Source organism: Gopherus flavomarginatus, chromosome 2 (genome assembly GCF_025201925.1).
Source record: "Gopherus flavomarginatus isolate rGopFla2 chromosome 2, rGopFla2.mat.asm, whole genome shotgun sequence".
In the NCBI taxonomy this organism is placed as follows: domain Eukaryota; kingdom Metazoa; phylum Chordata; order Testudines; family Testudinidae; genus Gopherus; species Gopherus flavomarginatus.
Window position 1 is genome coordinate 174,176,032 of NC_066618.1, and position 24,127 is coordinate 174,200,158.

Here is a 24,127-nt window from a genome sequence, read left to right on the forward strand (position 1 = left end):
TTTTTAAGCACCCTGAATTGTTGAGATTCCATCTAGGGGTACAAGAACTATTTCTAAGTTATACTTCATTCTAAATTTGCCAAAATTATTCCTAAGGGCTTGTCTAGACGTAAGCTGCTATACTGAAATAACTCCCCATCTAATCACTTGTATTTCTGAATAACAGAGTCCACATGGCAATTGCAGCTCCAGTCAATTTCCCCAAGTAGACTCGACTAAAAGATTATGGTTTTTTTTGCAAAGTGCAATCCATTCTCCATTAAATATGCCCTGAACACGATAGTGAGACAGAAAAAATGTGGGATCCTTATGACTGGCCAATACAAGGTCATCTTCATTCTGAGGTTCTGGAGAATCATCTTTTAGATATAATGCAGGCTACTTTCTTAACAGGTCTATCAGTCCTTTGAAAAAATCTGACTTCACTGGAAACTCCCCCTTGAAAGAGATTTCCCCCACCTTCAAGATCATCTGTTCCCACCATGCTCCACTTAAGCCAGGAGTTTCAAACTCAAATGATCACGAGGGCCACATGAGGACTAGTGCATTGAACCGAGGGCCGCATCACTGACACCCTTTCTCGCTGCCTCTGGCCCTGCCCCCACTCCACACCATTAGGCCATTAGGCCCCACCCCTGCCCCACCTCTTCCCACTCCTCTCCACCCCAATCCAACCCCTTCCCTGAAGTCCCCACCCCAATGCTGCCCCCAGGGGGTGCAGGTGGTGTGCAAGGTGCGGTAGGGGCTCAGGGCAGGGCGTTGGTGGGTGGAATGCAAGAGGGTAAGGGGTGTGGCATGTGGCTCAGGGCAGGGAGAGCAGAAGGGGTACGGGATGTGGCAGGGGGTTCAGGGAAGGGGGTTGGGGTGCAGGAGGAGTGTGGGATGTGGCAGGGGGCTCAGGGGAGGGAGCTGGGGTGCAGGATTCAGGCTCCAGCCCGGTGCCGCTTACCTAGGGCAACTCTGGGGTGGCAGCAGCACTCACCGGGGCCAGGGCAGGCTCCCTGCCTGCCTGCCCTGGCCCCCGGGCCCCACACTGCTCTGTTCCAGGAAGCAGCTGGAACTGTGTCTCTGCAGCCCCTGGGGGGGTTGGGGGGGGCGTTCAGGGTTCTTGTGCGTGTGCTGCTCTTGCCGCTCCTCTAGGTACCTCCCACGAAGCTCCCATTGGCCGCGGTTCCCTGTTCCTGGCCAATGGAGCTGCGAGGGGCGGTGCCTGGAAGGAGGCAATGCAGGAGCCCTCTGCCGCCTTCCCTCCCCCAGCCCAAAGGGGCATGCTGCTTCAGACAGTGGCATGGGGCTCGCAATGTCACAGGGGGCAATCCCACGGGTAGGCAGAGGGGAAGGGGGGGCGCAGGGAGCTTGGCAGGCCACACACAAGAGCCCCGCAGGCCGCCGTGTGTTTGAGACCCCTGATTTAAGCCATGGCTACACATGAATGTCAAGCAACTCAGAGATGAAAATTCCTTTTTCTGCTTGAGGATGCACCAACTTTAGCCATGACAGAAAGACTGGATTCAGCACTTCTCTAAACCTGGGTCTGAGATGACGAAGAGAAAGATATAGGAGGGACACTGACTGACATCATCTTGGCCCACTGAGGAAAAAACTAAGTCTGTGGAGCCCAGCAGGACATTTCAATCCAGAATTGTTTAGAGGATGTGCCACGACTTTCTTTACACAAGAGAAGGTTTAATCACCACTCTTTTATAAGGAAGTGTGACATTACACAAATGTTTTTTGCTCCTTTGTTTTGTAGTTGTAGGATTTAGGGCTGTCTACACACAAACTTGCACCAAAATAACAAAAGATGTAAATTAAAAACCAATTTAGTTATTTCGGTCCAAGTTTGTACGTATACACATCCTACAACCCACTGCCTGAGGAGTGTTGGAGAAATAAAGTAAATGTAATTTAAGAGAATTATCAGCATTTTTTGTAGTTCATTTGAAAGGTAAACTGTGGATTTTACTAGGGAGCAAACTTTCCATCTTTATAAGAACATTCACAGATTTAGTAACTTTTTCACATTCAACACTTAAATGTTTTATTAGGACAATATGCACCAAGCTGTAATAAAAAAGGAAGTACCCTGTGCTGAGGAGCAGGTAGGGTGACATCAAAGAGAGAAGTATGCTAAGCAGTCTCTGGAAGAAAAATGTGGGACTCAGTAGTGGCACAAACAAGGATGAGGCTGTAACAAACAGAGAACCACATGTCATTAACACAAGAATAAGAGATGTATTATCCTATTTACACTACAAAGACAAAATGTCACATTTTTGCAAATATTATGCATGGAGGTTCAAGCCAGATCATATTTGCCCTGGTCCATTTTCTGGAGTTACTTTTGCTAAATAATTTAAGCAATTTATCCCTAAAATTATTTAGTTTTTCTTAACATTTACTAAAATAACTCTGTATTCTCTATCACATTAATTGTTGAAGAATATTGTCAAATTTGTGGAAAACATTTTATGTATGAAATAATATCAATTTATCAATTTTCAGTCTTGAATGAGCAAAAAAAGGAATATTTAAAGAAGCTACTGGTGGCACATGGGAAATTGTAATGAACAAGCCTCTCCCTTTTGGGACCTGGATTAATATCAAAATTATTTCACTAGTGAAACAAGTGACTTTCTTCAACCAAGTATCGAGTCCACTTTCAGCTTTGCATTGTAATTTGTGGGATTCTATGCGTAAGGCAGGCTCTGAACAGGAAGGAAGAGCAGGGGCACTGCAGGTCAGAACTGACAGTAAGCATGGCACCTGCCCTCATTTTACCCATCTCATGTGATTACTCCCATTTATGGTTTTACAAGGTTAGGAGAGATTCCTTTCCTCACCATGGATGGCACTGAATGACTGCTTGGCAAACTACGGTTTTTATCACATCTTTGAAGCATCAAATCAAGTATTATCATTGATGGTGTGACAGTGAAAGTCCAGACACCCCAAAGGGCAGAACTCAAAAATTGAAACCCCAGAATAAGCAGTTACACCAGCTGACTGAATACTGTATTACTGTACTATAAAACTATACCAAGTAGGGTCTTTTATGAAAAGCTTTTAATGTGCTGAAGTTAACTGTCATTATGAGATCCGTATGCAGGTTATGGTTATGAATGTACGTGTATATACAGAAAATTATAATTGTGTTGCAACTTCTGCAACACATTGGCTGGAAAATTGCTAGGCGCTTGAATCCAGTCTCTTCTGGTTAGTGAGGTACTCCTTCACTGCCTACCTCCCCAACCAGAAGTGACTGGATTCAAGCGCTCAGCCATTGTCCAGCCAAGGAAAAAACAAAACAAATAAGAACAGCTTGAATCTCAAGGCTTGTCTACACTATCTACGCTGACAGGAGGGCACCTCCCATTGGCAAACGTTATATACCTCCCTGAGAGGTGGTAGCTAGGTCAATGAAAGAATTCTTCCGTCAACACAGTGTTGTTAACAGAGGGACTTAGATCCGTATAACTATGCTACTCAGGGATGTGGATTATTCACAATACTATGGTTCTGCTGAAATATTCAACACATCTGTAGTACAGGATATGGAAGAATTTTTGCACAATTAACTTTATTTTTGGCATATAGCCACCCACTCCACAAACATTGTCCTCTACACACATGAGCAGAGGCAATTTCTAGCATGTCTTTCCTTATAATTCTAATCATCTACCCTCCTCTACCCAACTGGCTTCCAACTTAAAAATATTGTTCTCTCACTTGCTGCTGTGAACAAAAATCACACAGAAAACTAGCTAAGACTGCAGTCCTGCACTAAGATCCCTGCAGGTGGACCCCAATGACTTCAATGGTTTTCTTCACTGCTAGTGATTTGCCCACACAAAACTCACCACAGAACTGAGGTCTAATTTACAATACAAGATAAACAGGAGAAAGGATGATAGTACTGTAAATGCTCAAAAGAAAACTGAAAAGAATGAGAAAAGCATGTTTTCCCTAATAATGTTCAGTTGTACTAATCTTAGGTATTACTGTAGACTATTAGGTACATAATGCTCAGACAGACGCATGATTGTTAAAATTGAAAGTGTCTCTTTAAGATATAGCAATTCCACTAATATAAAAATGCATACAGCATATAAAACATCAAGTAACCAGATAACAAAGGTCAACATTCTAGTAATAAACAAAGGTTACATTTTTGTTTTTGAGTTTTATCAGAAAATTGCTATCAAGCCTTAAATAGGATTATTTACTTCTGAAACAAATCCCTACATTCCTAAATTACTATAGTCATGGATAAAGATAATTTTGGAGTCTGCCCCTACCAGAAGTCTACAAATGCCTAAAATCCATTGGGAGATTATTACAGAGATTACTTTTATAACAAATAGACTGATGGTTTCATGTTACTATATTTCACAGTATCAATAAGTACAACTGCTTATGGTAATCATAAATTCTTAATGTTAGGATCACATCAAAATGCACAGAGTTCTATGTTGTTTGCTCCTTTAATAATGATAATAAGCTTTTCACAGATGTTTAACATATACTACTACCTGACCACAAATATTTTCTGAGGCACTTTTGAACAGTTCTACCACATGCTCATGGACAGGGCTGGCTCCAGGAGTTTTGCTGCCTCAAGCAACCCTCCCCCCCTCCCCAAAAACAAAAAAAGCCACAATCGCAATCTGCAGCAATTCACGGGGAGGTCCTTCGCTCCGAGCACGAGTGAGGGGACCTCCGCTGAATTGCTGCCGAATACCTGAAAGTGCCGCCCTGCTCTGGAGTTGCCGCCCCAAGCATCTGCTTGATAAGCTGGTGCCTGGAGCCGGCCCTGCTCACGGATGCACCTAGTTTTCTTTGCTGTTATCAGTAAAAATTGGAACCACAGCTGATGTAAATAATTTTCCTGAAACAACATTGTATCACTTTGCTTTGTTAACTGTTTTGCATGTAGACTGTCTTAGATTGCTTTTTCCTGGCTACAAGTTAAAAAAAAAAAAAAAAAAAAACTTTGTAATTAATTTGTTTTAAAAAGGCATACTAGAGCTGTGCAAAACTTTCATAAAATAAAAATTACTTATAGCTCGAGGCTTTCACATTTCATTATGAACTTAAAACTTGAGCCATTTTTGTAGAACATTTTATTGTTTCATATTTCCTAGGGAAAATTGACCAATTTTAAAAATATAAACAGGCCTAGATTTTGAGCAAGGATTACTTTTGCAGGATGAACAGAGCTACATAAATTTAAAGTACGGTGTGGTCAAAATTAGTTTTAAAAAACAAAATTTAGAAAATTAAATGAAAAAAGTAAGTGTTAGTACAAAGATCGGGGGCGGGAAATCTCTTCTCCTTTTCCTGAAAATTATCTATAAACTGGATCTGGATAGAAGGTCTTCTTACCTAGTGTTGTCCAACTAATGATTTGATTAATTACAGGCAGTCCCTGCTTATGATGAAGACTGCTGTGGGTACTGTTCACAACATATGTTGAAAGTGCTATGCTCAGCATCTAAAAGGAAAAAAAAAAATCAGACTAATAAAAACAGACAGTTAATCCAGTGGGTTCTCCTAAACTAAAGAAAGAATATGTAAACTGTTGTTTCATGCTTGCATAACTGCCTCGCCCAGATCAAACCGAATCATTATAAGAGAAGGGAGGAGGGAATGTATGAGAGCAAGACAGATTTAAATATCAAATATTAAAATAAAGATTTATAACAATATAAGCACCTTGTGTGTTCTTATCTTTATAGATCAGAGAAGTCTTACACTGGATCATTAAGCAAGAGTATTTAACACATTGTTTTATACTCAGTTCTAATGAGTCCCTAATGTTTGTCCTTACCTCTGCCCTATAAATCTTGGACTTTCATTCTAATTACAAGAAAAATGGCTCTACTTATCTCTTGCATTCAAAGTCTACCAAGGCAGCATTGTTCCCTGTTGACATTTAGTTGTACTTAGGTTTATATAAAAAAATATAAAAGTGGGTGGAGGAGTCCTGCAGTGCTTAAGGTGGGATTCATTTTTAAATCTACTCTCCCCCCAGCACCACCAGCAAAAATCAGAGTGGGAAATGCAAAAGGAGAAGTAACTACTAAGTTACAAGAGGCAAATTTCTTGAACTGGCTATTCTTTAAACATTACTGTCCTTTGATTTGCTGTCAGATAGCTATAAAATAACACAAGAAAACTCCTCGATGACCTCACTAAAGATGGCTGTGTTACTTTGGAGCGAGACAACAACGAATCAAAGAAATCATTCCAACTTGAATTTCAATTATTATTATATAGTAGCAATATTGTGGTAGTGCTAAAAAGCAAAACCAGGTTTAGCAACACAGTGCTAAGCATTTTACAAGCAACATGAGATTTAAATGATATTAAGCCAAATGAAAGAGAGATGCTAATTATTACGCCATAGTATTGCTTATTGTTCACTGTTGTATGTATTCTTTGAATATCTGCCATTCACATGCCATACACAGTGACATCTAGTGGTAATTACAGAAATTACATGCTTCATAATAGGGAACTTCTATGGACTGATTTTCACAAGTGCAGAACGTCTGAAGGACCTATTTACTTTCATCGTTTTTAAAAATCAGGCCATAAGCATACACAAGAGATATAAAAAATATATATATTTCTGCATACATCTATACTGGCTAGTAATAAGTGGTAGACCTCAAAAAGGCCAGAGGATAAGCTCAGTCAAGCATCCATACATTGGAACACATTTGCAGGATTTAGAGCAGCTTGATAACCCCTCTTCCCATTAATAGTCTTCTTCTTCAGCTTGGAAAATAATTTGGTGCCCTAGGGATCTGGCTGCCTTTCAGCTATGCCCTACTCACTGGTGAAATCAAATCACACCCACTAAGGGATATTCCCCATAGAGTACACTTCACACCTCTGTGGTGATCGGGGCAAGTGAGTAAACCTACCAAAATAGCATCAAAGTGGCATCAAAGCTTATGGGAATACCTTATTCTGGAGACATAAAAATGTTCAGGCCCATTGCAGCTTTTGTTAAAGAAATGTTTCTAGTGCTTATGAAAACAACCTTGAAAATGTAAATCCAGAGCCAGAGTTGAAAAGCTTGTCCTTGATTTTTCCTAAAGCTCACAGGTTATTCATGATCCCAGCCCTACAGCTGCTCAGAGCTGGCCTCTGGGGTCTGTAAAAAACACAGCCATAGGTCTTAGCTTCTGAGAGGACACCAGACCAATTCAGGGGTAAAGAAGGTGGTACCTGAGCTACAACTATTGATGCCCCCTCCCAGTCAGCAACTGAGGCGGTTCGTCTGCTAAGCAACCAACATGATCTACAGACGCAAGGAAAGAGAATGGTGCAAAAGAGAGCTTGGAGTAAGCCTAAGACTGGTAGCCAAGAACTCCTGTGTTCTAATGCCAGCACTGACAATGACTTCTATTGTGGCCTTAATCAAGTCACAGTCTTCATTAATTTCCCCATCTGTAAAATGAGATTAATAATTTATCCGTTTCACAGGTACCTTCATATCCACATGAAACTCAGGTCTCTTAGGAGCCATAACTGAGCCCTATGCTAGTAACAAATGGACAAAACAGCTTCCTGTACAACACTGGCTTCTGTACACAAATTTGCTGTGACACCTCTGTGATTAATTTAAACTAATGCGCACTCCGGTGAGAGAATTTTAAGAGATTCAATAAACACTGTATAGTTGGCAAATGATAAGTATCCCACATTTTTCCCCATTCCTGAAGTCTTATGATTATTGATTTTTTAACACAAAACTGTATTTAAAAAAAGAAAACACACAATACCCTACTCTCTATATTGAACAAAGTGCAACTAAAAATGCAATTTCTGGTTTAACACCATCCACAGCAAACCTTTGTTTGCAATTTTTATCTTTATAGACTACAGGGGAGTAATTAGTACTTTATAGCTCAAATAAACAGTGAATCGTGTCAAGCCGGAGAATTAGGTCTAAAACAAGTCAATACGAGAATAGGGCTCAGGAGAGGAACAAAGGGTCTATCTTTGAGAATTATCCTGCTGCCAGACAGGAAGGAGTGGGTTGACAGTAAAGATGCTGCTGGACATAAAATACATGTTGTCACTGTTTTTACCTACCCTGAGACTCCTGCTGCCAGATTGCAGAAAACGCTGATAGTAGCTTCCTCCAGTGACCTATTGACATAGGTGGCACCAAGTCTCCACATGGATCTTTCCTGCTGAAGCAGAGAAATGGGCCACCAAGGCCTGTCTGCCACCCCACCACTTCAAAGATCCTAGCTGACAAAAAGTCCAGCAGTTCACCAGTGGATTCCTTATCCCTCAAAAATCCATGCTGTTTGCAGGCATGGAAGGCTATGAGTGCCTAGGCTCACAGCACCTCAAAATGCTAAATCGTAAGGAAAGAAATGTGCCACAAGACAAAGCCAGACTGCAGGGTCCTATATCAAAGTGCCAACCTAAATAGAGGAAGGAAGTGGTCACAGTGGCAGCATCTGCAGTAAACAGTGGACTGAGAATATGAGATGTACTGGAATTGGAAAAGAGTAGGAAGATATTTGAATCTCCTGTCCCCTTCCTTAATAAAGAAGGTTGATGATCTCCTATGATTTCTTTAGTCTGGGCACTCTCTATCCAAATGTCACCAGAACATCCAAACAGTAACGATTCATGAAAGTATACAAGAATCATGAAGTTTCCAAACTCATCCATTAAGGCTAGGTCTTCTTCAGAGAAAGAAAGGGAAGCAAACCAGATGTAATAAGCCTTGATCCTCTCCAGAGATGTTACCTTAACTTTCTAGAGGCTAGTCCTGAGCCACTTGTGCAAATTAGTTCTATGACGTACTCTAATGATTGGTTCCTATGTAGGAAAGCTTTAAAGGTCCTACAGAAGTATAAATTATGCCCAATCTTTCATTTCTGACTTTTGGGTTATGACACACTGAGAGGGAAGACATCCTAATTCAGATGAAATTCCAAAACAACCTGCAGCAGTAAGCTCAAGCAAATAAAAATATCTGCCATGTCCTTGTGGAGAGCATTATAGAGTTCCTGGTATGAAAGTAGCCCTCTTAACCAAACAACAGGCAGAAGTAATCACCACAAGAAACTTTATGTCAGTTGAAGTCAAAAGACTCAAAAGGGGGTGCACATAGCCTCTAGCAAAACTGCTAATTAAGAGGAAGAGGGAAAGGATGAATGACAGGATTTAGGGCACCCAGACTAGGAAAACAGGATCAGGAGAGGAGAAGCCGTCGTCTCTGACAGATCCATCTGAACAGAGCAGGAACATGTTCCAAAAAGCAAGAGGCGTGAAGAGGGAGAAAAAATGGTTACCCACCTTTTAGTAACTGTTGTTCTTCGAGATGTGTTGTTCATGTCCATTCAAAGTAGGTGTGCGCGCGACGCGTGCACGCCAGCCGGAAGATTTTCCCCTAGCAGCGTCCGTATGGTCAGCCCTGGCGCCGCCTAGAGTGGCGCCACTATGGCGCCCTATAAAGGGGCCCGCCGAGCCTCCACCCCCTCATAGACTCATAGACTCTAGGACTGGAAGGGACCTCGAGAGGTCATCGAGTCCAGTCCCCTGCCATCATGGGGGGGGACTCCTTCTTGCCGGCACTCCGACAGAGGGGCAGGAGGGTGCGTATTGGAATGGACATGAACTACACATCTCGAAGAACAACAGTTACTAAAAGGTGGATAACTGTTTTTTGTTCTTTGAGTGGTTGTTCATGTCCATTTAAAGTAGGTGACTCACAAGCCTAACCTTAGGTGACGGGGTCAGAAATCACTGCTGACTGGAGTACTGCACGACAGAAGGCTGCATCATCCCTAGCCTGGTGCGTGATGGCGTAGTGTGACGAGAACGTGTGGATGGAAGACCACATGGCCGCTCTACAAATCTCCTGAGTCGGGATCTGAGCCAGGAACACCGCAGAGGAGGCCTGCGCCCTAGTGGAGTGGGCCGTGACCAGAGGGACAGGGGTCTTAGCTATGCGGTAGCGTTCCCGGATGCAGGTCGCAATCCACAAAGAGATTCGCTGAGAGGAGACCGGGAGCCTCTTCATCCTATCCGCCACTGCGATGAAGAGCTGAGTTGAGCGTCTGAATGGCTTGGTACACTCGATGTAAAAAGCCAAGGCCCTGCGGACATCCAGGGAATGTAACCTTCACTCCTCATTGGAAGAGTGTGGTTTCAGATAAAACAGTGGGAGAAAAATATCTTGACCCATGTGGACCTGTGAGAGGTCCTGGGGTAGGAAAACCAGGTGAGGTCTAAGTTGGACCTTGTCCTTATAGAAGATAGTGTATGGGGGCTTGGATGTTAATGTTCTGAGCTCCGACACCCTCGTGGCCGTGGTGATCGCCACCAGGAAGGTGGTCTTATACGACAAGTACAACAGGGAGCACGAAGCCAGAGGCTCAAAGGGAGGCCTCGAGAAGGCGGAGAGGACCAGATTCAGGTCCCAAGCAGGGGCCGGTTGACGAATATGCGGAAATAGCCTGTCCATACCTTTGAGGAAACACCCGACCAGCGGGTTCGCAAACACCGAGGTACCCCCCTCTCCCGGATGGAAAGTCGAAATGGTCGCCAAGTGAACACGAATCGAGGAGAGGGAGAGGCTCAGTTGTCTGAGGTGGAGCAAATAGTCTAAGACAATGGGGATTGGGACCCTCAGAGGATTGTGACCTCGCTGACCCGATCATATGGAGAAGCACTTCCATTTGGCCAGGTAGGTGGCCCTAGCTGACGGTTTCCTACTACCGAGCAGCACTTGTCTGACCTGCTGGGAGCACTGCATCTCCACCAGGTTCAGCCATGGAGCATCCATGCTGTGAGTTGAAGGGACTTCAGGTTCGAGTGGCAGAGGGAGCCCCGGTCCTGCGTGATCAGGTCCAAGAGCAGGGGCAGCATCAGGGGCGCCTGAATGGACACATGCAGGAGTGACGTGTACCAATGTTGGAGCGGTCACGCCAGAGCTATCAGGATTACCTGTGTGTCGTCCCTGCGAATCTTCAAAATCACCCTGTGTATCAGGGGGATTGCAGGAAAGGTGTAGAGCAGATCGACCCCACAAGACTGTAGGAAGGCATCCAACAGAGACCCCTGACTGCAGCCCAGGAGAGAGCAGAACCGTCAGCACTTTCTGTTTTCCCTCGAGGTGAACAGGTCTAACCGAGGAAAACCCCAGAGCTGGAAAATTGAGCGTACCACGTCCCATCGGAGGGACCACTCGTGACCCCAGAACGAGTGGCTGAGGGTGTCTGCCAAATCGTTCTGCTCCCCCGGAAGGTAGAACGCCATCAGGTGGGTAGCAGAAAACCCACAGAGCGAGGGCTTCCCTGCACAGGGGAGAGGAGCGTGCACCCCCGTTTGATATAATAGATATAAAAGACTGCCGACGTTGATATAAGACTGCCGACGTGTTGTCGGAGAGGACTGAAACACATCTGCAGGCCAGGTGGGACCGGAAGGTCAAACAAGCCAGGCAAACCGCTCTCAGCTCCCTGACATTGATATGCAACTCAAGGTCCTCCGGCGACCACAAGCCCTGCGTCCTGAGGTGTCCCAGGTGCGCTCCTCAACCCCGATCCAAGGCATCCGCTACCAGGGAGAGGGAGGGTTGAGGGGCAGCGAAGGGGACACCCATGCACACATTCTGCTGGTCAAGCCACCACCACGAGCTTAGCACTAAGTGGGGAATGGACACCACTGAGTCCAAGGGGTCCCTGGCTGGGAGATATACTGTCGCTAACCAGGATTGCAGCGGGCGAAGCCAGAGTCTGGCATGGTTTACCACATAGGTGCACTCCGCCATATGACATGACAGCCGGAGGCCGACTCGCGCCGTGGTAATCGGGGTGTGGTGCAGTCCGAGGATGAGCTCGGAAATCGCACGGAACCTGGATTCCGGCAGGTACGCTCTGGCGTGGGTGGAGTCCAGAACTGCTCCTATGAACTCTATTCGTTGCGTCGGAGACAGGGTGGACTTGGCTTTGTTCAAGAGGAGGCCGAGATTGAGAAAGGTCCGCCTGATGAACGTCACCTAGGACTCAACCTGCTCCTTGGAGCGTCCCTTTATGAGCCAGTCGTCCAGGTAGGGGAATTCCTGGATGCCCCACCTGCGCAGGAAGGCCGCCACGACTGCCATGCACTTTGTGAAGACCCTTGGGGCAGCTGACAGGCCGAACGGGAGCACTGTGAACTGCAGATGGGCATCAGCCACGACAAACCTGAGGTACCAATGGTGTCGGGGAATTATGGCAATGTGGAAATAAGTGTCCTTTAAGTTGAGGGCAGCAGACCAATCTCCTGGATCCAGGGAAGGGATGATCGAGGACAGGGAGACCATGCGGAACTTGAGCTTTTGTACAAACTTGTTCAGCTGCTGCAAGTCTAGGATGGATCTCAGGCCCCCTTTTGCCTTCGGTATTAGAACATACCGAGAGTAGAAGCCTTTGCCCCTGAGCTCCTGAGGGACTTCCTCCACCGCCCCTGCCTCCACGATGGACTTCATTTCTTGACTAGAAGTTGCTCGTGAGATGGGTCCCTGAAGAGGGACGGGAAGGGAGGCTGGTGGGGTAGGAGGGAGGGAGAACTGGATAGAATATCCCCTCTCTACTGTGCGGAGCACCCAGCTGTCCGACGTGATTCGAGACCAGGCACGGTAGAAGGGACAGACGTGACCCAAAGGTAGGGGTAGAAAGATCCAAAGTCTCAATAGGTAGGTCGCCCTCGACCATACCATCAAATGGGGGTCTAAGCCCCGATGGTGGTCTCGATTGACCGGACGCCTGGCCGGAGGGGTGGCATTGGTGACGCCTCCTGCCATTTCTGCCCCGCCTGCGCCTCAGGTCCTGGCAAGTCTGAGGCTGGTAGGGGTGTGGGGCCGTCTGCGGCCTAAACTGCCTGCGCTGGGTTGCAAGGGTATGCAAGCCCAGCGAGCAAAGCGTGGCCCACGAGTCATTTAGGCTATGCAGACGCTTGTCCGTCTTTTCTGAAAACAACATCTGCCCCTCGAAGGGGAGGTCTTGAATGGTCTGCTGGACCTCATAGAGCAGGCCCGAGACCTGGAGCCAGGCTCCCCACCGCATGATCAGGCCTGTGGCCAGGGTGCGCGAGGCTGAGTCTGCCGCATCTATGGCAGCCTGGAGAGAGGCTCGGGAGATCAGCTTCCCCTCCTCCACCAGGGCCGAAAACTCTGACCTCGAGTCCTGGGGAAGGAGCTCCGTAAACTTTGACATGGCTGAACATGTGTTGTGACCATATTGGCTTACAATTGCCTGTTGATTGGCAATGCGGAGTTGTAGGCCTTCCGTGGAGTACACTTTTTTGCCAAAGAGGTCAAGTCTTTTAGCATCCCTGCTCTTTGGTGTTGACCCCTGAAACCCTTGATGCTCCCATTGGTTGGCCGCATCCACCACCAGGGAGTCCGGGGGGGTGGGGTGGGTGTACAAGTGTTCGTGTCCTTTAGAGGGGACGAAATAGCGTTGCTCCATTCTCTTGGCAATAGGGGCCAGCGAGGCTGGCATTTGCCATAAGGTGCGGGATGTATCCGCTATGGTCTTTATCAGCAGGACAGTCGCCCTGAGGGAGCCAGGATGTCTACTACAGGGTCCGCATCCACCTCGATTTCCTCAGCTTGGATTGCGAGGCTCTGAGCTGTTCGCTGGAGCAGTTGTTGGAGGATTCGAGCGTCCTCCAGGGCCGGTGCTGCAGCCGTGCCCGAGACCGCTTCATCCGGGGAGGAAGACGAGGAAATTACATGGATCGGCCCTTCCTCCGGTGCGTGCAGTCCTTCAGGGTCCTGCACCACACAGTACTGTGGTTGCAGGGACGGTTTCGATTCTAAATGCGGCACCACGACCGGTGCCGGGGTCATCCGTGAGCAGCTTGGTGCCTGCTGAGCCCGAACTATAGCCACTGCTGGTGCTGCTGCCCGGCTAGGGGGTGCTAAACTTGGATATGGCACACCCCTGCCCGGCGACGGTGCCGGTGGAGGAGGCAGCTGCGCCAGGTCCACCGACGCCAAGGAGACCAAGGCCGACCTTGATGGAGGACCAAATGCCTGGCCTTTTGACTGGTGGTAGGCCCAGGGGGTCCAAAACGGCCACTGTGAGGGCGGATGCCATTGCTGCTGCCACTGTGGGTAATGCTGGTGGCTTGCCCCCAAAACTGATCTCCTGCTCCGCGACCACCTGGAGTGGCAGGAGTCTGCCTCTGAGTCTGAAGTCTCTGAGTACGAGGACCTGGGGGGAGCAGCACCCAGTGCCATTGGAGAGCAGTGCTGAGATGGCGGGGAGCCTCTTATCTGGTCCGGTGCAGCCTTAGCAGCGCGGTGCGGGGAGGGAGGCGACAGTATGGCCGGCTTGCCCCTCAATTGTACTAGGGGACGGGCCACGGTAGGCAACTCCCTACAGTGCGGGGAGACCAGCGCAGGGAGTTCCATCAAGTCTGAGGCCGCCTCAAATGCCTCTGGTGTCGAAGGGAGGCACAAGTCTCTGCTGATGTCCAGGGATTTAGGCTGGTCCGGACTCGACCGCCCTCTCTGTGGTGCGGGAGTCAACGGAGCAGCCGAGGGCTGTAGCCCAGCCTATCCGCTTGCACCCGCGGACGGCGTCGGCCTCGGGTCCTGGTGGGGTAACCGTTCCCCCACCGGCTTTCTCTTCTTAGCGGGCACCGGCGACGGTGAGCGATGCCGCACTGAGGCCAACTTCCTATGACCCGACTCCGTCCGGTGCCAGGTTTTAGACGACTTGGGCTGAGCCCTAAGTCCTGATGCCGGTGCCGGGGTGCTCCGCACCAAGGAAGACGTGTTGGGCACCGCCTCGGCCGGTTCCGAGTCCGAGGGTGGCCACAGGGCAGCCTCCATCAGGAGGACTCTAAGTCTTTGAGCTGTGTCTTCGAGAGTTCTCAGGCGGAAGCCTCTGCAGATAGAGCACCGGTCCTTTTGGTGGCTCTCTCCAAGGCACCTCAGGCACGCAGAGTGCGGGTCACTCTTAGGCATGAATTTCTCGCAGTCCTTGCAGAGTTTAAACCTGAGGGATTCAGGCATGCCCCAGAGGGCGACGAAAACTTGGGAGGGGACTCCTCAACTACCAAGAACTATATACAATGACCTAAGTAAACTAACTATAACAAAACTATATACACAGACTATACATAAGGATAGGACACTACTAACTTGCTATGCGCAAGAGAAGTTCCAGCTAGCCATCACCGGTGGTAAGAAGGAACTGAGGGGGTTGAGGGTCGGCGGGTCCCTTTATAGGTGCTGTAGTGGCGCCACTCCGGGGGCGCCAGGGCCGACCCTACAGACGCTGCTAGGGGAAAATCTTCCGCCTGGCGTGCACGCGGCGGGCACACTTACTTTGAATGGACATGAACAACCACTCGAAGAAGAACCACCATTCTCTGTTGAGAAGAGAAATTCTGACCCTGCTGTTTAACTGATCAGCTCTAGAAGATGCTGGCAGAGAGACTAAGAGAATCTTTAGCACATGATTAAAGCTGCCGATGGTCAAAGGACACAGAACTTTTTCTCAGCTGATACAGGTACCTCAATGAACCAATTAGTAGCTGATAGAGAAATCTCAAAGAAATAGGTAGCTGTGGCAAACTGAGCCACCCTGCCCCTTAAGTCAAAGATCCTTCTAGAAATATAAACGAACAAAAACTCAACTTATGTCTTATTCACTGGGTCCCACAGAGAAATGTTGGTGTCCAGAGGAAAGGAGGTCTGGCTTTTTCGGCCATGCTGTTACCATGGAGTGCACTTAATGGGACACTAGACAATAAGCTGGAAGCACTATTGAGCTTGTACAGTTTGGAGATGATATAGAAAGAGGTACTTTGGAGCCCAAAGTGACAGAGATGTGTCTTCAAGATTTTGTTCAGAGGGATGAACAGGTAAAACTGTTTCTCATCTTCCAGGAACACCAGCAGTCTTCTGAAATCCTTTTTCCTTTTGAGTGCCTACAGCTTGATAGCAACTAATACATTTTTAACAATGAAGAAAGATGCATTTGTGAAATCTGTGCAAGGCCTCTGTAATCTGCTTTTCCAAATCCAAGTCTGAATTAATCTTTCCTTTCTCAGACTCTGAGGAAGAATGGATGGATAAGAACTATTATCTGGGTCCCTCCTTCCTTTGGAGAGAGACTGGGGAGACTTTTGAAATAAGATCTAATGGAGACTACGATTAGTTATCAATGAAATGAAGGAATCACTACTCAAAGGGTCATTTGGGGAGCTCCTGAAGGTCTTCACTGAACAATCAGAGAAAAGTTACCTATCTCGTAGAACTGGAAGGGACCCTGAAAGGTCATCGAGTCCAGCCCCCTGCCTTCACTAGTAGGACCAAGTACTGATTTTTTCCCCAGATCCCTAAGTGGCCCCTCAAGGATTGAATTCACAACCCTGGGTTTAGCAGGCCAATGCTCAAACCACTGAGCTATCCCTCCCCCCGATGAAATCAAGTGTTTTGAGAGTGGGTAGAATTGCTTGAATTCGCTTATCTGACTCATGAGTGGTCTGGCATTTTCTTTCCCTTCTAACTCCAGGTCCGCTTCCATGGAATCCTCCACTAGCCCCCTATAAACCCCTGGCTGTGTTTCCAGGGACCTTGGGTACTACAGCACTTGTTTTGAGACATGCAAATGAGAGAGCCACTGCCTGCCAAATGACAGTTATGAGAATTTTAAATGTTTAAATGTGGAGGCTAAAAAAAGTAGTCCTGAAAATCCACACACTTCTTTTCATGGCATTGAGCCAAAGAGGCAAAAAATGTTATCTTTGTGCACATATGCACACATATTTTAAAGAGCGACAACGAGTCTTGTGGCACCTTGTAGACTAATAGACGTATTGGAGCATAAGCTTTCGTGGGTGAATACCCATTTCGTCAGATGAACATTTGATGAAGTGGATATTCACCCATGAAAGCTTATGCTTCAATACGTCTGTTAGTCTATAAGGTGCCACAGGACTCTTTGCCGCTTTTACAGATCCAGACTAACATGGCTACCCCTCTGATATTTTAAAGAGGCATTTTAGGCACCTGATTTTTTAGTTTTTTAATCTGTACTGTTCAATCTTCAAGCTTAACTCCATGATATACTGAATGCATTGTTTAGGTCAGTAAGAAATTTCAACAATGTAAAATCATTCATAAGGCTTAAAAAAATTATTAGAACTTAAGTCAGGTGTAGGGTGGGGGACAAATGCTGTAATAGATTTAAAAATGAAGACAACAGATGTGAAAACTTACAAAATCCTCCCTGTAATTTATAATTAACATATATTGTGAAAGAAATACCCACCAATTTCAGAAAGCCATAGGTAATTCTCAACTTTGCCATGATAAAAGAAATGGATTTAACCAGCAGAAAAGAACTAGATTACAGATTCATGTTATTCTTCAAATTCAAGCCAGAAATAAAAAAGACAAACCCTTATGACCATACTGTGTCTTTGAATCAGCAAATGCAGTTTACACAAAGGTCACTGGAAGTTACATATGTGGATTGAACGTAAGACATTGACATTGAAGGGGAAGGCATATAAACATATGTAAATGTGTGTGCGTGTGCATGCATCAATACACACACACACAGAATGAATATCTGATACCGTAAATATTACCACATTTAAAAGTGCTTACTACTATGAGTATAGTTTCATTAAAAAAGCAGTCAATTAGATAACTCCTGATAATAAACAGAACTTCCTGATAGAGTTTGCAGGACTGGGTCCTTAGACAGTACATACAAATATACACATAGAAATTAATTCAAATTTATTGAAAATTAGCAACTGACCTGAAAAAGGAGTATTGTCAGATCTTTCTTAGGCACATATTTATTTTTGCTTTTACAAAGACATGCCAGGGAGAAGGAAGAGATCAGGAGAATCACCAAACCTGCTACTGTTCTGTTAAACAAACAAACAAACAATTATTAAAATGTCTCTCTTTATAAAATTCTCATAAGAATGATTTTCCCATAGGATTTTTCTCACAGGAATGAAACCAGACGTCTTACAAAATTACAGCTAGAAACATTCAGAAAGCATCTAAAACCCATCTTTGGAACCCAGAGCCAAGGGGTTAAAATTAATGATGTGACAGATGTTTTTTGAAGGCTTGTCATCCATAAACATTCACTGTGGCCTTCTTTTTTCTCTATCCTAGGTCTTTGTTTTGTTTATGTGTTTTGTTCATCATGTTAACATAACACCCATCATTCTTCGCTTTCTTTGAATTACTTTCTTTGCAAGTCTATGAGTTGAATTTCAAAGATCTGTGATTTAAAATAATTTGCTTCAAGGTTTTTTGGGTCACATTAAAAAATTGCATTTAAATGATAATATATATTAGTGGTAGTACAACAGTCTGATTCTGATAGAAAGAATGTCACTATTCATCATATGATAATTTCTTTTTTCTTAAAAGACCATTTCAACTCACTTGAATAGAATAATCTAAGTTTTGTTTTATTTTACAGTAACTTCCCACTTAACGTCCTCTCACTTAACATTGTTTCAATCTTAAGTCCCTGCTCAATTACAGAACATGATCTATTTAAAGTTGTGCAATGCTTTGCTATAACGTTGTTTGGCTGCCTGCTTTATCCACAGCAGGCAGGTCCCCATCAGCTCCCCTACGGCCCCCTTCCCCAGCGCCTCCCATCAGCCGGTAGATGCTGTGGATCAGCGCCTTCCCTCTCCTCCCTCCACCTCCTGCCCATGGCAATCAGCTGGCTTGTGGTGTACAGGAGGGAAAGGAGAAGAGCGAGGACTCAGCATGCAGGCTCCCCCCTCCCTCCCCTGCTTCCCGAATGCCACAAACCAGCTGATTGCTGTGGGAAGAAGACAGGGGAGGGAGGGGGGAGCTGCGCAGTGTCCTCGCTCCTCCCCCCTCCCTCCTGCTCACGGCAATCAGCTGGCTTGCGACGTTCAGGGGAAGGAGGGAAGGGGGAGGAACGAGGACTCAACGCGCAGGCTCCCCCCTCCTTCTCGTCCCTCCAGCCCCCGACAATCAGCTGGCTTGCGGCATTCAGGAGGCAGGGGAGGGAGAGAGAACCTGCACGCCATATTCTCCTTCTTCCCCATTCCCTCCTGAATGCTGCAAGCCAGCTGATTGCCACAGGCAGGAGGCAGGGGAGGGAGGGGGGGAGGAGCAAGGACCTGGCATGCAGAGTAAAGTGGGGGGGAAGAAGAGGCTGGTTAAGGGTGGGGTCTTGGGGGAAGGAGTGATGTGGGCGGGCCGAGGGTTGAGTTCCCCCACCCCTGGTGCTTGCAGAGTAGGGGAAGCTGCCGCTGCAGCTGCGCAACATGCTTAAGGTTAGCCTACAGCACCTTCAGCCTCCTTGCCTGCCTCATTGTCTCCAGTGCCAGTGGACTGTGCCTGTGTGGGGTAAGGCGGGGCACCTCCCAACTATAGTACTGTACTGTATTGTATGGCAAAAAAAAAAAATTCCAGGACCCTAACCTCCCTCATTTACATTCATTCTTATGGGGAAATTGGATTCACTTAACATAGTTTCACTTAAAGTCGCATTTTTCAGGAACATAACTGTTAATGTTAAGTGAGGAGTTACTGTACTGTTATTAAAATGAATGAAAATTAAAAGAGCCTGACTAACAACAGTGACAACTGAAGTTCTCCACTTGGTCATAAATGTAGTTAAGTTTAACACACTTGTAAGGGGCAAAATACCAAAGAAACCCACAATAGTAGTATTTAACTTCCAAAATGGGACTGACACTAAAATTAGGAGGCTAGTTAAATAGAAGTTAAAAGGAACAGTCACAAGAGTGAAATGCCTGCAAGTTGAATGGAAACTTTTAAAAATCATCATCGCTGAGGCTCAAACTGGATGTACATCCCAAATTTAAAAAAATAACCACAGTAAGAGGATCAAAAAACCCACCACCATGGATAAACCATTACCATGATGGCTAAACAACAGAATAAAAGAGGTAGTCAGAAGCAAAAAGACATCCTTTAAAAATTGGAAGTCAAATCCTATTGAAGAAAATAGAAAGAAGTATAAATACTGGCAAGTCAAATGTAAAAGTATATTTAGTCAGGCCAAAAAAAGAAAAAGGATTTGAAGAGCAACAAGAAAAGGACACAAAATCTAACAGTAAAATTTAAGTACATCAGAAGCAGGAAGCCTGCCAAACAATCAGTGGGGCCACTGGATGATCAAGGTGCTACAGGAGTACTCAATGAAGACAAGGTCATTGTGGAGAAGCTAAATGAAGTCTTTGCATTGGTGTTCACAGCAGAAGAAATGAGGAAGTTCCCCACACCTGAGCCATTCTTTTTAGGTGGCAAATCTGAGGAACTGTCCCAGATTGAGGTGTCAATAGAGGAGGTTTTGGAACATAGTGAAAAATTAAACAGTAGTAAATCACCAGGAAATACCCATGAGTTCTGAAGGAATCAGTTAGGAAACAGCAGAACTTACAACTGTGGTATATAACCTATTGCTTCAATCAGCTTAAGTCAGATTGGTGGATAGCTAATGTGACACCAATATTTAAAAAAGGCTCCAGAGATGATCCTGGAAATTACAGGCCAGTAAGACTAACTTCAGTACCGGGCAAACTGGTTGAAATGACAGTAAAGAACAGAATTATCAGACACATAGATGAACGTGATACGAAAGAGACAACACAGTTTTTGTAAGTAGAAATGATGCCTCACTAATCTACTAGAATTCTTTGAAGGAGGGGGTCAACAAACGTGTCCAAGGGGATCCAGTAGATACAGTGTACTTGGACTTTCAGAAAGCCTTTGACAAGGTGCCTCACCAAAGGCTCTTAAGCAAAGTAAGCAATCATGGGATAAGAAGGAAGGGTCCTCTCATGGATCAGTAACCAGTTAAAAGATAGGAAACAGGACAGAAATAAAGAGTCAGTTTTCACAGTGGAGAGAGGTAAGTAGCAGAGTCCCCAAAGGGTCTGTACTGAAACCAGTTCTGTTCAACATATTCATAAATGAGCTGGGAAAAAGGGGTCCACAATGAGGTAGGAAAGTTTGCAGATGATACAAAATTACTCAAGATAGCTAAGTCCAAAGCTGACTGTGCAGAGTTACAAAGGGATCTCACAAAAGTGGGTAAATGGGAAACAAAATGGCAAATGAAATTCAGTGTTGAGAAATGCAAAGTAATGCACATTGGAAGACATAATCCCAACTATACACAAAAAATGATGGGGTCTAAATGAGCTGTTACCACTCAAGAAAGATCTTGGAGTCATTCTGGATAGTTCTCTGAAAACATCTGCTCAATGTGCAGTGGCAGTCAAAAAAACTAACAAAACATTAGAGATCATTAGGAAAGAAATAGATAATAAGATAGAAAATATTATAAGGCCACTATATAAATCCATGGTACACCCACACCTTGAATACTGCATGCAGTTCTGGACACCTCATCTCAAAAAAGATATATTAGAATCTGAAAAAGTACAATAGAAGGAAGACAAAAATGATTACGGGTATGGAACAGCTTCCATATAAGAGATTAAAAAGACTGCTACTGTTCATCTTGGAAGAGAGACGACCAAGGGGCAATATTATAAAGGTCTATAAAACCATGAATACTGTGAAGAAAATGAATAAGGAAGTGTTATATCCTTTCACAACACACAAACCAGGGATCACCCAATGAAATTAATAGGCAACAGGTTTAAAACAAACAAAAGGCAAGTATTTCTTACACAACACACAATCAACCTGTGGAACTCATTGTCAGGGATGTTGTGAAGGTCAAAAGTATAACTGGGTTAAAAAAATTAGATAAGTTCATGTAAAATAAGTCGACCAATGGCTATTAGCCAAAATAGTCAGGGATGCAACTCTATGCATCTGTGTGCTCCATTCTATACATCCGAAGAAGTGAGCTGTAGCTCACAAAAGCTCATGCTGAAATAAATTTGTTAGTCTCTAAGGTTCCACAAGTACTCCTGTTCTTTTTGCGGATACAGACCAACACGGCTACTACTCTGAAACCTGTCTCTATGCATTGGGTGTCTCTAAACCTCTGACTGCTAGAAGCTGGGACTGGATAACAGAGAATGGATCACTTGAAAAATTGCTCTGTACTGTTCACTCCCCCTGAAGCATCTGGAATTGGCCACTATTGGAAGATAGGATAGTGGACTAGACAGACCATTGGTTATGTTTATCTTTACGTTCTTTTTCTTGTAGCAAAAGCTCAGTAAGGGTAGAAAGACTGCAGTTGTCCCTGGACTATTTCTACAACATGCTTCAGCCTTGATGTAAGTAGTAATAAAGTTGTACAGTTCTAATACCCACTCATTCCCTGAACTCTCTGCAGAGACTACCAACAAAGAAACCTGTCAGACTGGTTTTTGTGATGTGGACGAATGCACAACAAGAAATGAACAAACAACAAAAAATTAACTCAGGCCACTGAACTGCCATCATGTAATGACTTTCAGGTACTGATAATAACCAATATTAAAATTACACGAGGGCTACCTAGTTTGAGTTTTCAAATTACTGAAGGAAACTTGATCTTGGATTTGGGGCTGCTGGGGTCATAGCCTTGGAACATGTGCATTTTGCTCACACAGGTGTAATAAATGTACCTCGATCTCAGTGAAGCTCTGGTTTATTTATCTTTATAGTTTCTCTTCCATCCCTTCCCTTAGCTTCATGTGTTCCAGGAAACCATGTACATTTTAAAAATCCCCAAAACCCAAGACAACAGTTAAACAAGCACAAAACATTTCAGAGCTGTAAAGACGAACTGGATGAGGGGGACCAAATGGATACCCAGCAAGTGCCAGTTGCATTAGGGATCACTTGCAATGAAAAAGCAGGGAGAGAAGGAAACTGGAGTGACTGGAGAAGCAGAGTAGCAGATAGAATCTAATGTGCATAAAAAAAAATAAACAAACTAAGACTGGATTGGGGGAAATGTATGCATACATATGCAGCCAAAAGATGCTAATAAGGTGTTAAAAATCCTCTTAGATATTCCTAAAATGCCCACCACAATGCAAAAGATGAGTGGGTAGGCAGTAGATGGGGAAGGGTTGAATCGAATATCTGTTAGGATGGACTAAAACTCAATGAGCAGTGCTGGAATTACATTTGGGAAAAGCATCAATAGCTCTGAAAATATTTAGGATCATAGCTCTTCCCCCACCTTCCAAACATCATGCTGCATATCCAGGTATCAGAGCTCTAATGGCATCTCTTACTCAAGCACAGTGACAGCATGCTAAAATGACTCCATTAGGCACAATGTGTTGAGCAGGGAAATAAGTGTTGTGTGAAGTTCAAATCAAGCATTTTATTTCTCTGTATTACGTTCTATACTACATCTAAACAAACCATGCTGGGCCAATCAGTGGAATTGGCAAGTAGACTGGTCAGAGGTGATGCCTGCAAAATGAACTGGTAGTTCGCAGTGAGAATGGAGTGGATGATGGAGATAATAGAAGTGCACAAGAAAAAACTGACAATAGCTCAGTGGGGGAAGAGACAAAGGAAAGAAGAGGAGGAAATGCACAATATGGGAAGGAGACGCCAAAAAGAAAATCAAGGAGGAAAGGATACAGGAAACAGGAAAACAACAAAGAAAAGCTACATAATATTTACATAATAAAAGAGAAAAAAATCCATCCCATTAATGTGAGTACTTCATTAGCTACAGACTTTTATTCAGTGAAAACCTACTTAAAATTAGATATGGGAATTTAAATTTGTGAATATTAAATGGAAAAATAAAGAGCTTTAATCAACAAAATATACTTACACCAGAGAAATATTAGGCTCTCTTCCTACAACAGGCATCAAGGGAAACATTGCCAAGAGTAAACATAATAGAGTCCAGCTCAATGTTGTTACCTAGAACAAAGAAACAAAGAAAAGCATCTTTGGAAATCATGCCTGCAGACAAAACTGACTGCACAGAGAAAACATTTCCGTATTTGCTATAGTGAGCTAATAGTATATGCAGCCATTGGAATCCCCATCAGAATAAATGGTTGCATGCATCATGGATAGGATAAACTGAAAAAAATTGACAGGCCATTTATACTACTGCACTTCGATGCTGATTCAGGCAAGCATTTTAATAATTTCTAA

General features: G+C 44.8%; 1 protein-coding gene across 8 annotated transcripts in view; it reads right to left on the minus strand.

Moving 5' to 3' along the window:
- PIGN (phosphatidylinositol glycan anchor biosynthesis class N) overlaps positions 1-24,127 on the minus strand; it is a 187,621-nt gene that overhangs the window by 50,124 nt on the left and 113,370 nt on the right. For all 8 annotated transcript variants that reach the window (XR_007772540.1, XM_050939909.1, XM_050939910.1 and 5 more), the window contains 4 exons: positions 23,796-23,887; positions 17,814-17,925; positions 5,386-5,494; positions 2,086-2,188 (listed from right to left, as the gene is read on the minus strand). Coding sequence is in view for 7 of the 8 variants with exons in the window: in XM_050939909.1 (XP_050795866.1) it covers positions 2,086-2,188; positions 5,386-5,494; positions 17,814-17,925; positions 23,796-23,887 (416 nt within the window). In the remaining variant the exon portion in view is untranslated. The remainder of the gene's footprint in view (positions 1-2,085; positions 2,189-5,385; positions 5,495-17,813; positions 17,926-23,795; positions 23,888-24,127) is intronic.